This window comes from Marmota flaviventris, chromosome 17 (assembly GCF_047511675.1).
Source record: "Marmota flaviventris isolate mMarFla1 chromosome 17, mMarFla1.hap1, whole genome shotgun sequence".
NCBI lineage: Eukaryota > Metazoa > Chordata > Mammalia > Rodentia > Sciuridae > Marmota > Marmota flaviventris.
This window is the reverse complement of record NC_092514.1, coordinates 34,836,410-34,853,302: the sequence shown is the minus strand read 5'-3', so window position 1 is coordinate 34,853,302 and position 16,893 is coordinate 34,836,410. Positions and strand designations below refer to the sequence as shown.

Below are 16,893 nucleotides of genomic sequence, written 5' to 3'. Positions count from 1 at the left end.
GCTTTCCCCTCTCCCCCCGCTACTTGGGGGTTCAGCAGGAGTCAGAACGAGACCATTATTGCCCAGACTTAGTGAATTCCCTCTCTCTACTTTTCTTCATTCACAATCCTCCCACCCCCAACCCATCTAGACGTACTCTTCCAAACTGGTCCTAGGATGTTAGGAAGAAAGAGTGCTATGCCCCTGCCTTTTCCTCCCACCCACCTCCCCATGGACTTCCTCATTGAAAGCCAGATTGCCCTTCAAAATCCCTGTAACCCCCAGCCCCTTCATTCTAGTACACCCAGGGCCCACCACCTCCCCCCAAAGTAGCCCTTTTAGAGGGAGAGAACAAGCAAGAGCGGGTCAGTGTCAGGCTTGATGGCATTTATTCTTCACCCTGGGCACCCTGGCCTCAACTGAGATTTGGGTTGGACACTGGGGGAGATTTCCTCTTGATCACTTTCCTGGTTGGTGAGGTCTTTCCCCTGTTTTTCTTGACATGGGCAATGCATTTCTCTCTCTTCCTGGGTGATGATGACTCTACGATGTCGTCACTGGAGGGCTCTTGCTGACCCAGGTCATTGTAACTATCCTCACTCTCCAGGTCTTCTGGGCTTTCTGGGCTGGACTCCGACATCCTGGCCAACATTCTTGGGCTTAATGTTCGGCTCAAGTCTGGAGGTGCAGACTCTGATTTCATTGGGCTTTTCTTCTTAGTCAACTTGCCCTTCTTGACTTTTTTCTTCAGCTTTGTCTTCTCATCTGTCATCTCCTCCTCCTTGTCTTTTTCCTTTTTCTTCTTTATCTTCTTGATCACCTTGATGTCCTGGTTCTTCCTTGTGGGGCTCTCAGAGCGCCAGATGGTGATGGGCGCTGCTGAGTCAGGGGTCCCAGTGACTGTGCTGGTGCATGGTTCAGTGGGCGCTGTGGTGGGTCCCACCTGAGTTGGGATGGGAGGCCTACTTTGATCCTCCTCTTCCTCTTCTTCATTTAGGTCATCTGCCCCACATTCATGGTGGATGGGATGGTGGATCACTGCTACAGAAACAGGCCTATAGCTTTTGCACCTGGAAAGAAGGGGACCAAAACAGAAGGTTGACAGGGAGGGGGTCAGTGCTCTCTGGAACCCTTTCCCCATTAGCCTGCCAGCACTCACCAGCCATACCAGAATCGTTCCACACATTCTTCCTCTGGGATGCACTCAAGGCAAGGGTTTTGAATGATGTTGAAGCCGGTTGACTCCACATCACGGGAGCAGGTTGGGCCCGTGTCTTGGGAGCTGCTGCTATTTGTCTTCTCTGAGCAGTCCTTCAGCCTGCCACACACAGGACTCTCAGCCTGACTCCCACACATCTCCACAACTCCCCAAGGGCCCAGAGGGACCAAGCTAGGGCATAGTGGGCTTCCTCCAGACTTGGCCCAGACTGCCAAAAGATCTCCCCATTACATTTGGAGCACAGCAAGTTTTATAAGCTAGGTCTGGGCTGGCAGCATACAAAGCTGAAGAGGGAAATCTAAGGCTAAAGTAGGGAGCCACAATGAAAATTTGAACCTGGTTCTGCCATGATTCTCCTTCAAGAAGGGATCCTCACCTAGAATCACAGTCGCAGTGGCTGACAGCATGTACGTGTAGGTTGCGGTGGCCATAGTCAGAGAAGGGGTGGATGATGTGCCCAGCACACTGCTTGTGGTTCCAGCAGCAGCTGTCAGTCTCCTTGCCTTCACCTGAGAGAGGAGGATTCTGGGTCACTCGGACAGCACAAAATACACACTTCAGTCTAGAAGCCCTTACCAAACTTGCTTGTTCTCATCGCCACTCCCACCCTGAACTGTTTTACTTTGGTAGAGGGTCAGTCCTTCAGCCTGCTCAGTAGTCACCACCGGCCCCAACACTGCCCTGTCCACCATCCACTACATGAAGCCCCTACAAACTCCCTGAAAAATGTGTGGTGCTACATTTGGTATGAAGGAGGTCCTCCCCAGTCTCCCTTTCTGTTCTGTGACACCATACTTCTTCCTTTTCCCCTCCTTCCATGGGAGCCCATCTACCCTCCAGGGCCCTCCATAGCAATCCACAATGTGCCAGATATTGCAAGGTCCTCTTGCTATGGCAGAATAGAGCCTTGGCCGCAATCAGAACCCACAGCCATCACCTCAGTCCCTGTGCCTTCTTGCCTAGGTCCAGACAGCCTCCACCTGACCCTCATGATCTCTGACACACTCCAGTCCCAAGGCCTGCCATGGTGAGGCACAGAGGCCTGATAACTGTGCAGCATGGCCCTTGCCTGATCCTTCTACTCATCCCTCTCTTGTGGCCACTTCCCTCCCCCACACGCTTCTTTTCTTCTGCCTCCTGATTTCTTACTGTATCTCCAGCATCCCACTATATTCTTCTCTGTTACTCAAGTTCCCATTCTTCCTCCCCAGCCCCTAGAACCACAGAATTCTGAGCAACCCACCCTAGCCTTGCCCCTCCATCCTGTTAGTCATTACAGATGCCAAATCCCCCTTTCCTAGGGCACAGAGAGAAGATGCTGGAGTGGGACCTGGGGCTGGGAAACATGCTGGAAACACTTCTTCCTCTGATGCTTAGCTATGGAGTTTGACACTGCCTAGGGCTCCAGTCCACCATTGGCTCTCCCCTTGGCCCTGTCTAAAAAATAAGCCATTCCATGTGGCTCCATATGTCTCACAGTTCAGAAGCCAAAGGTCTCCCCAACCTGACAGAGGACAAGGGACCTACTGTAGGTTCCTCTATAATGGGCTACAACCCATGTGGGTTCCATGGATGAATCTCAAGGCAGCACAGCAGGGGTCACTGTAGCTGGCTAGCCCCCATTAACAAGCCACAAGGATTGTGCCTTTATCCAGCTCTTAGAAAGGGTGGAACTGGGTGAGACCTTATGCAGGTCCCCACCAGGAATTCAGTAATTAACCCACACTAAGAGTATAGAAGTCCAAGTGGTCATAAAGTGCTTGAGATAAGACCATGGTAGTAGGCTTTTACCACATTTCTCTTTCCCCCCCCCCAAGGCTATGAGGCTCCCAGGTCCCCACCATTCCCCTGACCCACTTGGTGTCCTTCTTTGCTCCTCTCATACCCTTTCTCTACCCTAGGAGATATTAAGGGAGATATAAATGACATGACCTTGAAACATCCCCTTTTCAGGTTTCTTTGGCACTGCTGAATTGGAACAAAGGAGAGCATAGTGGCACATGCCCTACTTGAACTTGCAGTCAGACAAGCCTAAATTCAAGTGTGTCACTTACTAGCTGAGTAACCTAGGGCAAAATTTTACTTCTCTGAGTCTTTGTTTCCTTATTCACAAAAAGAGATTGTGGTAATACCTATTTGCAGGGTTGTTGGGGTAGGGGGATTCAATTCACATGTGTTAAAAATATTCCTGTACCATAACATGCTCTATACAGGAAAGGGGCCTCTTTGACATGGAATGAAGAATGGGCAGTTGGGTAACCCCATCAGGACCAAACACCTCCCTCCCTTCCTGCTTCAGGACCAACCACATCCTTCCCTCCGCCAGCGTGTCATCTTTCCCAAATCAGGGGTGGCAAAGACCCCTGGAGCCAAAGATCCCCTGAACCCACCTTCAGAAGATAAGGTAGATGCATCAGTGCTGGATGCTACACAAGCCAGCAGATGTCCTCTCTCCCAGCTGGGTAACCTGTTTATATCTGAGAGAGAACAGAGTGGCAGAAGCTACAACAGCCCCTTCCCCATGCCATTCATCTATCAAACATTTCCTGAGAAGTTCTGGGTGTCAGGGCCCAGTTACTTCCTGGAGATGCAGAGATTTAAAAGGTAAAGAACAGTCCCAGCTCCAAGGGGCTGAGGAGTGGGGTGAGAAGAGAGATGTAGATAGAGCAGGGAGCACAGAACAAGGGCTACCTGAGGAAATTACTTGGAATGGGCTGGGGTCTAGGCAAGGAGGGGCAGCTCCAGAACTTTTCTCAAGAGTGTGGAGCCTGGTCAGAGAGTGTCCCTGGGCAGACCTCCAACTTTTGTAGTGCTGGGAGTAGAACCCAGCGCCTCAAGCACGCTAGACACTAAGCGTCACCCTCAACTGCAGTTTTGTCCTTTGAGGTACTAAATTGGAGCCCTGCTTAAGGAAAAGAAGCTGATTGCTTAGGGTCTTCAACAAGTCTTCAGTGGCACTTGGTCATCCTTTTATAGGTCCCTGGTCAGCTCCTGTTTGCCACAGCAAAGTACTGAGAATTTATTTATTTTTATTATTATCTTTTTTTTTTTTTTTAGTTGTAATGGACACAGTACCTTTATTTGTTTTTATGTGGTGCCAGGTATAGAGTGGCAGCAGCTACAACAGCCCCCTCCCCATGCCATTCATCTACCAAACATTTCCTGAAAAGTTCTGAAAACATGGTAGGCAAGTGCTCTACCATTGAGCCACAACCCCACCCCCAAAATACTCAGAATTTATTAAAAGGATAGAATGAATAAATTCAAGCACTTATTTCAAAATCTTGTACTACTACTACTATTCCTCTCAAGCAGATAATTTCACAATCCCTTTCTGTGACTGCTTCTACCCCATCCCCATCAATTCTTCCTACCCAAACATCAATAACCTAGGTCTTCTGAGCCAGAACATCACTTTCTTTACTGGCTTTTATTTTCCCCCCTTGCAAACTATGATCATCTTTAAATAAAACATTCTACCAACCCGGTTTCTCCTACCCCTGTATATTCCCCCATTTCCTTTTCTTTTTAAATACATTTTTTAGTTGTAGGTGAACACAATACACTTTATTTTATTTCTATGTGGTGCTGAGTATTGAACCCAGTGCCTTACATGTGCTAGACAAGCGCTCTACCACTGACCTACAACCCTAGCGCTCCCCCTTTTCCTTTTCAACCCAAGTTTATTTGTGCATTCATTAAACAGACCTGTATTGCATAGCTCCAATAGGCACCAGGCACAGGCCCTACCTTCAGGGAGCTCAATGACTCCTGTCTTTTTCTTCCAATTAAGCCACCTACAACATGACAGTCATCTGCCCCTTTATCAGAATAGCCTAGGCAAAGGTCACCAGCAGTTTTCTAGTAGCAGAGCCCACTGGCCTTATTCTCACTTGACCCAATCAATCTCTGCAAACACTGTTCCTTAGGTTTCCATGACAGTTCCCTTTTACCTTTTCTCTTTGTTCAACTAACTCTTCAGTTCATGCCTCCCATGCTGTCTTCTCTTCCTCTGCTATACCCATTATATTGGTGATTACCAGGTTCTGTCTTTGGCTACTTCCTCAGAAGAGTCTAGAAGTCTATCTTAGAAAATGTCATCCACTTCTGATTTCAACATTCACCAAAAAATAAATCTGGGTCTCTAATTTAGACCTGTCTCTTTCCTTTCCTTTCTCTTTCTTCTTTTTTTTTTTTTTTTGGTGGTACTGGGTCAAACCCAGAGCTTCCCACATGCCAAGCAAGTGTTTTCCATTGAGTTATACCCCCAACCCCAGGCTGCTTTCCTGAGCATGCACAACCAATATTCTCTTGGATGTTCCCAAAATATCTTTGTAACAGGGTCTCACTAAATTTCCAAAGCTGGCATTGAATTTGCAATCCCCCTGCCTGAGCCTCCTGAGTCACTGGGATTACAGATATGGACCATCATGCACACCTCTCCAAAATATCTTAAAACTCAACTGGGTATGGTGGCATTAGCCTGTAATCTCAGTGACTCAGGAAGCTGAGACAGGAGGATTGCAAGTTCAAAACTGGCCTCAGTAACTTGAGAGGCCCTCAGCAATTTAGTGAGACCCTGTCTTAAAATAAAAAATAAAGCCAAGCATGGTGGCACATGCCTGTAATCCCAGCAACTTGGGAAGCTGAGGCCTCAGGATCAAAAATTAGAGGCCAGCCTCAAAAATGTATTGATGCCCTAAGCAACTTAGCAAGACCCTGTCTCAAAAAATTAAAAGGCTGGGGGGCTGGGGATATAGCTCAGTTGGTAGAGTGCTTGTCTTGCATGCGTGAGGCCCTGGGTTCAATCCCTAGCACCACACACAAAGGGGGGTGTGCTGGGAATGTAGCTCAGTAGTAAAGTAACCCTGTGTGTTCGATCCCCCTACAAAAAAAAAATTATATATATATATATATATATATATATATATATAATCTCCGAGAAACACCTGCTCATCTTGAGAAGGAAAATGCTATCCAAAAAGAATTGGTCACATATGCCTTTTGCCCCTTTAACCTACTATCATAATTTGAACTTGTGACATTCATGTATTTGCTTCTTGAAAACAAGGCCCATATTTCATCTGCCACAGAGCCATGGAAAGTGCTTAGAGAATGTTAGTTTAAGCCAGACCCAATGACACATACCTGTAATCCAGATTCAAGTTCAAAGCCAGCCTCAGCAATTTACCGAGGCACCTTAATAAATTTATTGAGACCCTGTCTCAAAAATATGTGTGTGAATATGTGTGTGTGTGTGTGTGTGTGTGTATAGCTGGGATGTGACTCAGTGGTTAAATGACCCTGGGTTCAAACTCCAATACCAAAAAATAAAATATTACTTGAATGAATACGTGAGAGAATAGGAAAAACCCATTTTGGAGCCACAAAGAGGATTGGAGATGCTGTCCATGGGGGAAGGAGGTGCTGGACACCAAACCTGGGGCCTCACACATACTAGGCAAGCACTCTACCACTAAGTGTCATCCCCAACCGCACTGGGGGCTTTTCTGGAGGAAAATACTTTACTCAGGATGCACACCTTCACAATGACAAGTTCTGAGCTGGGCTGTATGTATGTGTGTACGCCCAGGTCTCCTAGGAAATGCCTCCCCCGCCGTGTGTGTGTGTGTGTGTGTGTGTGTGTGTGTGTGTGTGTGTGTGTTACTGGGGATCAAATCCAGGGGCCAGGGGCACTCTACCACTAAACTACATCCTCAGCCCTTTTATTTTTTATTTTGAGGCAGGGTCTAAGTTACTGAGGCTGGCCTGGTACTTGTGATCCTTCTGCCTCGGTCTCCCAAGTCACTAGGATTATAAGCATGTGCCACTGCACACAGCTTTTAAAATATGCCCTTAAAGTCTTGCCAACTCCTGAAGCTGAGGCAGAAAGATTACAAGTTTGAAGCCCAAATTAGTGAGACCCTGTCTCAAAAAATTAAAGGGCTAGGGGCTGTGGCTCAGAAGTAGAATTCTTGCTGAGCATGCATAAGGCCCTGAGTTCAATTCTCAGCACTGCAAAAAAATAAAAATAAAAAGGATTGGGGATATAGCCCAGTAGTAAAGAGCCGTGGGCCTTAATTCTCAATACCAAAAAAAGATGCCTTTGGAGACTGGGAATAGTCAATATTAGAGTGCTTGCCTAGCAATGCATAAGGCCCTGGATTTGATCCTCTGTATAGTGGGGACAGGAACAGGAGCAGGGGAGACTTTGATTCTGAATTCTATGGATGAGGATACAGAGACTCAGAGATAAGTTAATAGTCCAAAAGATATGCTAATAGAAGACAGCAGTAGGGTTCAAACCCAGTTCTTCCCAGCTACATAGCTTGCATTCTTTCAGCCCTGTCTACTTGTTAGCTGGGCGAGACACAAACATGAACTCCACAGCCAAGTCTTTTTTTTTTTCTTTCTTTCTTTTCTTAAACTAGAGTTTGAACCCAGGAGCGCTTAACCATTAAGCCATATTCCTAGCCCTTTTTATTTTTTATTTTGAGAGAAATAAAAAATAAACTTAGTGTCTCACTAAGTTGCTTAGGGCCTCAGTAAGTTGCTGAGGCTGGCTTTGAACTTATGATCCTCCTGCCTCAGCCTCTCAGGTCGCTGGGATTATAGGCATATGCCATCGCACTCAGCCATAGCTGATTCTTAAAACCAGTTCAGCTCCTTATCCAAAATCTGTTTTCACCTCCTACAACAGCTGCTTTTCAACTCCAACACTGCTAATTCCTCTCTGTAAGTCTAGATCAGGATCAAACTCTGCTCTAAACTTCACTGGGCTTGCTCTATCCAGAGTCATCATGAAAGAACCTGTTTATTCTCCACTAACTCCCTGCAACAAGCCCTGATAACTATCACTTGTTTCTGGAAGTGGTGAAGGCCAAAGTGGGAGAGGAATTAAGTAACTCAGATTTGAGAAAGGCAATCTGCTCTTTTCTCCCCTTTCCCCACACTGTGGGCAGAACCCAGGGGCACTCTACCACTGAGCAATAACCCAGACCTTTAATTTTTATTTTGATACAAGTTCTCCCCTTTCCCCACACTGTGGGCAGAACCCAGGGGCACTCTACCACTGAGCAATATCCCCAGACCTTTAATTTTTATTTTGATACAAGTTCTCGCTAAATTGCTCAGGCTGTCCTCACACTGCCTCAGTCTCTCAAACAGCCAGGATTGTAGGCAAGAGCCACTGGCGCCTGGCTGCTCTCTCTTTATGGCGGTGCTGGAGTTGGTACTCAGGGTCTCCTGTATTACACTAGGCAAGCACTGCACCTTTGGGCTACACCCCCAGATCTGAGAACTGCTCTTTAGTCCCACAGAAAACAGAGGACAACTCCTACTGAAGCAGTAGTCCACAGCTCCTGCAACAGCTGGACCCTGTGCTGTGGTTAGACACAAAAAAAAACTCCTAAGGAATGAGGAGAGATGATAGCTTGAAAGAAAAAGTGTTGCTATTGGTCTCTTCCTTGGTGGGGCATTAATCTGAATTAGAGGCCTAACTCAACTCACATATGATGCTCATTTGTAAAGTATCCTCCTGGTCCTGGGGCCGAAGAGCTCCCCGGCCTTAGAGGCACAAGGAATTGGCACCAGAGCAGCCGAAAGGGTAAGGGAGGGGGAGGGAGGAAGGAAGGAATAAGGAAAGGAGGGAAGAGGAGAAAACAAGGGAGGGACAGTACGCCCGGTCTCCTAGGAAATGCCTCCCGGCCCCGCCCCCATCTAGAGGCAATTGTGATGTCACATGTGGAAGCCACAGACGCCTTCCCGCCTTTAAGGTCAATGGAACCGCTCGCCCCAGCTCCTGGGTGGGCAATGGACCTTGGGCTCCAGCTAAACCGAGCGCCTCAAGAGCGGCGGCCTGGGCCTGGGGTTTCAGTGCACCCGTACCTTCCAACCTTGGCTCCCGCCAATTCCGCTAGCAAGCCTCTAGGGCCTTAGGATCATTGGTTCACGGCTCGACGTGAGCCCGCCCCGACTCTAACTCCGCCCCAGTCCAGGCTTTGGCCCCGCCTCCCTCGTCAAGACCCAACCTCCGGTTCTATACCTTCTTAGGGTCCTCAAGCCAGCCCCTGAGGCACGTCCTGATCTTCTGCCCCGCACCTCCTTACCGCTGCTCTCGCTTTTGTCCCAGGCGTGGGTCTCGCAGCCAGTCTTTCCCTCAGTCCATCTTTCAATTGTCAGTGTCGTCCTGACCCACATCGCTCTCAGCTTGGTTCTTCCACGGGACTCTTGCTTGTGGAGTCCAACCTCGAACCTCAGCTTGGCGGAACCCTCTGTCCAGTCGTAAGCTCCAGTCTCAGCTTTGCCCCAGTTCAGGCCCTAACTCCGCCTCATGCTTGCCCAGTCCCCCCGCCCGCCTCCCCCCTCCCGGCCTTTGGCTGCGTTGTCTTCCCCGCCGGGGTCTAAGCGTCAGCCGCGTTCTTCATCCGGGGCCTCCGCTCCTCCCAGACACCTCTTTGTCACACCTTTAACGCCAGTTACCCACCCCCCAGCCAACCCCTTACCTCAGGCCTTTACCTTACAGACCCAGCCCTCAATCCCACCCCTAGTTTCTCCAGACCCAGACTTTAGCGCCGCCCGAGACCGTAGCCCAGCTCTTGGCCCCGACCCAGCCATTCTCGGAACCTCACCCTCCCGCCCCTCCCCGCCCATGAGAGCCCAGCCGCAGCCCTTAGCCCCGCCCCTGCCCGCCTGCCTCAGAGCACCCAGTTCTCCCCGCTGGCATCCTGGATTCTCCCGGGTCGCTCCGGCTCGGGCAGGAGGCAGGCTCTCCCTGCCAAAGACTCTTGGAGGACATGATGGCTCCCATCCTCCCTATGGCAGCCCAACCTCAGGGTCACTCAGCTCGACCACCCCAGGTCCACCCCTCAATGGTTCCTCCCAGCTGCGGTGGAGAACCAGGTCTTACCAAACTGACCAATAAAGAGTTGGCTTGTATTCCAGTCTTTTCTGGTCCTGAGAGTAGGACAGGCTGCATTCATGGTAACTTTAACCAAGTAACACATCCTTACATACATTACACAGTATACATGTTTATCACACACAGCAACTCAGAAAATCCACTCGCCACACACAAACCTTACACAACATGCACACACCCCTCATACATTGTACAGAACACGAAATTCCCCCCACCCCACACAGCATAAACAGCGGGCTTTGCGCACAGAGTTAACAGACTTTGTGCAAGGCAAGGCTGAGGAGCCCAGTGTTGTGTGAGAAAAACCAATTATAGTCCAGTGTGCAGATCAGAGTTGCCTCAGACATTCCACACACCACACCTCCTAGTTTCTTCGGGCACCATCTTCCAAAGCCACAGTGTGCCTCAAAGGGCAGAGAGGATGGGAAAAGATGGTATTTAAACCTTTTCTTCTGGCCAGGGTCATCCTCCAGACCCAAGTCCTGAGTGGGTAGGGCAGTTGCCCAAGTTCTCCTCACTGTAGTTCTAGAGTCTAGGACCAGCAGGGAAGGGGAAGCAGGAAGAAGGAGGTGTGTGAGAACAGCCAACCCTTCCTGGAGAGTGTAGCTGGGTGGAAATGGAACGAGCATGCTGAATGGGAAACAATCTGTTTGAATCATCCTCCTTGGCCTTTCAGGATGACACTAGTCCTCATGTCCCCCTTTGTTGGCCTGGATATCTGAAATACTCTCAGCCAATCTGACTTGAGGTCAGATGTCAACAGAGAGCCAGGGTCTTGGTCACTCTTCCCCATATATAGTTTTTTTGTTAGTTTTGTATCATGGATTGAACTGGGGGGGGCAGGTGCTCAACTCCTTAGCCACATCTCCAACCCTTTTTATTTTTTGAGATAAGGCCTTGCTAAATTGCTGAGGCTGCTTAGGGCCTCACTAAGGTGTTGGGTAAGTTGTTGAAACTAGCTTTGAACTTGTGCTTCTCCTGCTTCAGTCTCCAGAGTCACAGGGATTACATGCAATGTGCTGGTGGCCATCTCCCATATAATAACAGTTTATAGTTAGATAGGCCTGGTAGCACAAGCCTGTAATCCCAGCTACTGGAGAGATTGAGGCTGATCTGAGGCAGAAGAATCAAGAGTTCAAGGCCAGCTGAGCCTGGTGGCATATTCCTATAATCCCAGTGGCTCCAGAGGTTGAGGCAGGAGGATTGCAACTTCAAATCCAGACTCAACAAAAGTGAGGCACTAAGCAACTCAGTGAGACCCTGTGTCTAAATAAAATACAAAATAGGGCTGGGGATGTGGCTCAGTGGTCAAGAGTTCAATCCCCAGTACCAAACAAACAAAAAAAAAGAAATAAAGAGTTGAAGGCCAGCCTGGGCAACTTAGTGAATCTCCATCTCAAAATAAAGAGGACTGGTTCAATGGTAGAGCACTTACCTCACCTACCTAGCATGCACTAGGCCCTGAGTTTGATCCCCAGTACAGGGGGGTTAGGGGACAAGTTAATAATTAAGATTTTGGAGTTCTTTCTATGTCTATGTTAGTGATTTATTCACATCACATCATGAATTCAGCATTATTAACCCCACTTTATAAGGTAAGAAAATTGAAGCACAGAGGATGATTTGCCTGTGCTTTCATCATTAGTGAAAGTGGAAGCAAGAATTCAAACACAAGACAGGCAACACACATACACACACACACACACACACACCAATCCAATGATGGAAATTTGGAATGGGAGGCATTAGGGGAGACAGAATTCTCAAAGCCAGGAAAGAATTCTCAAAGCCAGCCATAACTTATATAGTAAGAGTCTAGTCAGTTCCCCAAATCTTTTATATGAGGTCTCAGCCTACCTAAGCCCTGAATCCTACCTAGGGTTGACCAGAATTCCCATAGGGGACTCTAGTCCCCAGTGACTATATAGCTTGGCTCATTCTACATTGTGCATCACCAGCAAAGGACTCAGCCTCCAAAATGCTAATAACAAAGAGATTTTAATACATAAGGCACAGTATAAGTCTGAAATCATTAGGCATCCTCATACCCAAAGGGCCCAGCAGGCAGAGCAAAAGCAGCAGAGATGCTGCCTCACTTCCCACTGCTGGACACCCTGGAGAGCCCCCAGAAGAGTAAGGGGATCCAGTCTTTGGCATGGTGCCTGGGGAACAGGTAGTAACTAGCATGGTCCCAGCTACCCCTCTGGAGGGGTACTGCCACTAAGGGGCAGCTCTTTGGTCTAGAGAAAGTTTGTGTGAATGTCCAGGGGTCAAGCTCTGTGGGTCAGGGGGATACAATGCCCCAGGGATGGGCAGTCGCTGGATAGTCTCCTCATCCCTCAGGGACAACATGTGGCCTTCTTTTTGCTGGCAGTTAGGTAGAGGTTGCTGTCATCACTATTGATACCTAAAGAAGGATGAGAAATATGTGAAGTAGGGATTGCAGTTCCCCTGGCTCTCTGCCACCCTCAACCAGGTGGACACTCACGGACAATATCTCCAATGCGCCGAGCCCCAGATTTCTCCAGCTCAGCCAGCACATTGGCCTCAAATGTCAATGCTGCCACACGAAAGAAGAATTCTCGGACATTCTCACCTGACATGGAAGCAGATGGGTGCTTAGTGGCAGTGCCAGGTCTGAGGCATTGGGCACAGCTAGAGGTATATGAGTGAGAGGACAGGTGGGCAGGAATATAGAAAGCCTGAAGCCTCCACTCACCAGTGAGAGATGAGACTGCCCAGTATTCAGCCTTAATCTCTTGGGCCACCTTGAGAGCATCTTTCTCCATTAGTGTATACTGAGCAGAAGTCTGCAGGAAGGTTAGAGTTAGATGTGGGGGGTCCCATCACCAAGATGGGAAGTCCCCCCACTAGCACACTCACACTCAAGTCCTTCTTGGAACCCACGAGGAACAGAAGCACACTGGAGGGGTCATTCTCCTTGAGCGCATCAGCAAGCCACTGCCTGCCACAGATGGTGGACAGGAATGGGGAATGAGTGAGCCTGACAGATTCCTCCCACCAATATATTTATATGCCTAATTTATTTCTCTGATCCTAGATGCATTCTCTCTGCCCCTCCAATACCCACTTGTTCTGGGGATTGAACCTGGGGTCTTGCCTGTGCTAGGCAAGTGCCCTGCCACTAAATTATACCTTCAGCGCCCCCTAGATGCATTCTTCTTCTCCTCTGACCACCCTCCCTTCCCCGATCCTCCCATTGTGTTCTAGCATCCTCACATACTTGGTATGTTCCAGGGACGCCACATCATTTAGGTTGAAGACAATGATGATGGCTGGAAGAATGGCAGAAACAATCCCAGGTTGACAAGAAAGACACCACTGGATCAATCCCCCCACCTTCCACACTCTAGATCAGATTCTAGGAGCACTCTTAGACCCACCTGCCCCATATGGCCCAGTCCCTACCTTGAGCTCCACGGTAGTAGGTTGAGGCAATGCATTTGAACCTCTCCTGACCGGCAGTGTCCCAACTGGAGGAAGAGCAGAACCCAGGAATGTGGGGGCATGGTTATAGGTGCTGGGGCAAGATAGCTGGAAAGGATGAAGGAATTACTCACAGCTGGAGACTGAAGGGGACACCCAACACTTCAAATCGTTCCATCTCAAAGTCCACTCCAATTGTAGCTTTGTAATTCTTATCAAAGGTGTCTTTACAGAACCTGAGGAAACATCCAATGCTCTGACCTATAGCCCAGCATATCTTACTAGGCGTGACTCCACCCTGCCCAGCACTCTTACCTATTAATAAGGCAAGTCTTCCCCACTGACAGGTCCCCCACCACAATGACCTTGGAGATCTTAAATCTGCTGAACACAAGAGTGAACAGGATGAGTGAACACCAGTTTTTTACCCTAACGGGTTTGTTCCTGTTCTGTTATTTTAATAAGGATTAAACCTAGGACCTTGTACATGCTAGGCATGCTCTCTACCATAGAGCTACACCCCCAACACTGAGTAGCCATGTGACTTTGGACAAGTTACTTAAGCCCCTTTGAGCCTCAATTTCAACACTGATTAGTGGAGATTTAACATATATTTTAATGGGTTGTCATGAAGGTTAAAATGAGATTTATGTCATATATTCTAGGGAATGTCTACATCTTCTCCCCATTTTAACATCTCTTAAATCAGAATCCATCTTTAGTGGTAGTGTTTTCTATTTGATAAAAGACAGTAGCAACTGTTGGGCATGTAGCACATGCCTGTAATCCCAGTGGCTCTGGAGGCTAAGGCAGGGGGATTGAAAGTTGGAGGCCAGGGCTGGGGTTGTGGCTTAGTGGTAGAGCGCTTGCCTAGCATGCATGAAGCACTGGGTTCAATCCCCAGCACCATAATAAAGGTACTGTGTCGATCTATCCATCTACAACTAAAACTATTTTTTTAATTTTTCTTAGTTATACAAGGCTCTTTTAATGTCTTTGTTTTGTTTATTTATTTTTATGTGGTGCTGAGGATCAAACTTGGTACCTCACAGGTGCAAGGCAAGCGCTCTGCCACTGAGCCACAATCCCAGCCCTAAAAATATTTTTAAAAAGAAAAAAAAAAAAAAAAGTTGAGGCCAGCCTCAGCAACTTGGCAAGGCCCTAAACAACTCAGCAGGATCCTATCTCAAAATAAAAAGTACAATAGAAAATGGGCTGTGGATGTAGCTCCATGGTAAAGTGCCTCTGGGTTCAATCCCCAGTTTAAAAAAAGACAATAGCATCCAACACACTGCCTCCCACACAGAAAAAGGCTCTTTTAATGATGGCAACTCATTAGTATTACCCTCCTTTTTTTTGGAGGGGGGGTACTGGGAATTGATCCCAAGGGCTTTACTACTGAGCTACATCCCCAGCCCTGTTTATTTTTATTTTGAGACAGGGTCTTGCTAAGTTGCTAAAGACCTCACAAAGTTGCTAAGGCTGGCCTTGACCTTGTGATATTCCTGCCTCAGCCTCCAGGTACCACCACGCAGAGCTACTATTACCTTTTATTTATTTATTTATTTAATGTTTTTTAGTTGTTGGTGGACCTTTATTTTATTTGCTTATTTATATGTGGTGCTAGGAATTGAACCCAGTGCCTCACATTTATGAGGCAAGTGCTCTACTGTTAAGCTACAACTCCAGCCCCCTACTATTTAACCTTTTTAAATCCACAATGAGACTTGTCCCATTAGGCAGCGTTGGTCCCTGCCCTGGGGTTCAATGGATGGTATGTGACCATTTCTCCATGTTGAATACCTTCTCTACACCTGAAATCCAGCAACCCCATTTCCTACAACTCACAACAACCCTGTGAGGAAAACATGCTGGGAGGAAAGCAGGCTTAACAATTAGCTGGCAGGACTGAAATGGGTCCCCACGAGTGCAGTGGTGTACATTTGGTATGTCTTCAGGGTTTTTTTTTGGGGGGGTCTTTCTTTCATTGTATAGGATATCCCTAACTCACCCCACGGTGCCTGTCCGGTGCTCCTGGCAGGCGCAAGTGACGCGGGGGTGGAAGTCTTTGCGCACGTGCAAAGCGGCCTCCTTCCTCAGGCACTGAAACACAGGCAAGAGAATGGGGCTCAGCCACTCCAGACTCTAGTCCCGCAACCAAACAACTCGAGTGGGGGTGGGGTGGGAAGCGGATCACCCAGAAGCTACAGGCCTTGCTGGGCAGCAGGGCTGGGCCGTTGTCTAACTGGTCTGGTGCCGCCTATTCCCGGCCCACGCCCTATAGTAGCCAGAAACCCGACGTGGCCCAGGCGCCTACCTGGGGCAGCTCCGCCAGGACGCGGTCCCTCCGCACCGGCGCCAGAATGTTCATCTTGCCTGCGGACTTGCGGGGCACCCTGAGAAGGCACGGAGGCCTGATCCGACCCGACGGCCCGGCCCCGTAGAGACCCGACTATCACCCGCGGCCGAGGGGTCCCGACTATAACTCGGGGCCACGGGGAGCCGACGGGAGCCCGAGGCCTCGGAGACGCTACGACCACTGCAGGCCACGGGGACGAAACGAACACCTGGGGCCGGGGAGAACCCACAATCACCCGGGCCCGAGGCGTCCCAAAGACGACTCGGGGTCGGGGAGACCCCTCGGCCGCCAAATGAGGACGCGGAGTCCCGTCCGGGGAGGCCCGAACCCGCGCTGATCCTACAATAACGCGGGGCCGTAGAGTTCCTACGACAACACGGGGCCGCGGAGACCCGACGACAACTCGGGGTTGAGGAGGCCCTACCATAACAGAACGGCCTGGGGGCGCGGAGCGGCCCCGCCACACGGGGTCAGTGTGGGAAGGGGCGGCGCTGCCCAGGCCGCTAGAGGAAGGGGCGAGGGGCCAGGTCCGGCTGCAGGGCCTCGCGTCCCACTTTGCTCGCGCTCAGCTACTGCTGTAACCTGATCCCCGGAAATTCCTGGAGAAGGGCCGCCCCCTACCCCTCTCCCAGCGGCTCCCAGACTCGCTGCCCGCCCTCGCCTCCCCCTCTCTTCTCCTCCCCACTGCCCAGACTCGGACTACCCCTTCAGACGCTCACCCCACACCAGGACCGCCCCCACGCAGACTGGAGCCCATCCAGATCGGGATCCCCTAGGCCGTTTTGCCTGCACCTCGGTGCTGGGTTACGTCTTCCTGGAGACCCTTACCCAGCTGAATTGGTGATGGGGAATCAGTGATTGCTTCGCAGCATCTGGCAAGGACCGCGAGGAGGAGAAAGGGGGAGAGAAGGGGCCCAAGGAGAGGCGGCGCTTCCCTCCTCGATTCCTGGCCCGGGACGTGACTCATAG

The 16,893-nt window shown here is 49.4% G+C and overlaps 2 protein-coding genes across 6 annotated transcripts; both read right to left on the bottom strand.

The window, feature by feature from the left end:
* Nucleotides 1-351: 351 nt before the first annotated feature.
* Nucleotides 352-9,744, bottom strand: Proca1 (protein interacting with cyclin A1). 4 transcript variants are annotated; one of them, XM_071602952.1, is made up of 5 exons: nt 9,307-9,742; nt 3,589-3,675; nt 1,575-1,707; nt 1,139-1,297; nt 352-1,049 (listed from the first exon to the last, which is right to left on the bottom strand). In XM_071602952.1, the coding sequence occupies exons 1-5, from the start codon at nt 9,395-9,397 to the stop codon at nt 395-397; spliced, it is 1,125 nt and encodes a 374-aa protein (XP_071459053.1). In that variant the 5' UTR covers nt 9,398-9,742; the 3' UTR covers nt 352-394. The 4 variants fall into 4 exon arrangements, with proteins under 4 accessions (XP_071459053.1, XP_071459054.1, XP_071459055.1 ...); XM_071602953.1 differs by lacking the exon at nt 9,307-9,742 and adding an exon at nt 8,708-8,797; XM_071602954.1 differs by lacking the exon at nt 3,589-3,675 and having other exon boundaries at nt 9,307-9,744.
* A 2,356-nt stretch (nt 9,745-12,100) lies between these two features.
* Nucleotides 12,101-16,035, bottom strand: Rab34 (RAB34, member RAS oncogene family). 2 transcript variants are annotated; one of them, XM_071603221.1, is made up of 10 exons: nt 15,883-16,035; nt 15,577-15,668; nt 13,881-13,949; nt 13,700-13,801; nt 13,548-13,612; nt 13,363-13,414; nt 13,002-13,083; nt 12,838-12,928; nt 12,607-12,714; nt 12,101-12,525 (listed from the first exon to the last, which is right to left on the bottom strand). In XM_071603221.1, the coding sequence occupies exons 1-10, from the start codon at nt 15,934-15,936 to the stop codon at nt 12,458-12,460; spliced, it is 783 nt and encodes a 260-aa protein (XP_071459322.1). In that variant the 5' UTR covers nt 15,937-16,035; the 3' UTR covers nt 12,101-12,457. The 2 variants fall into 2 exon arrangements, with proteins under 2 accessions (XP_071459322.1, XP_027780281.1); XM_027924480.3 differs by having other exon boundaries at nt 13,881-13,946.
* Between the last annotated feature and the right edge of the window lie 858 nt (nt 16,036-16,893).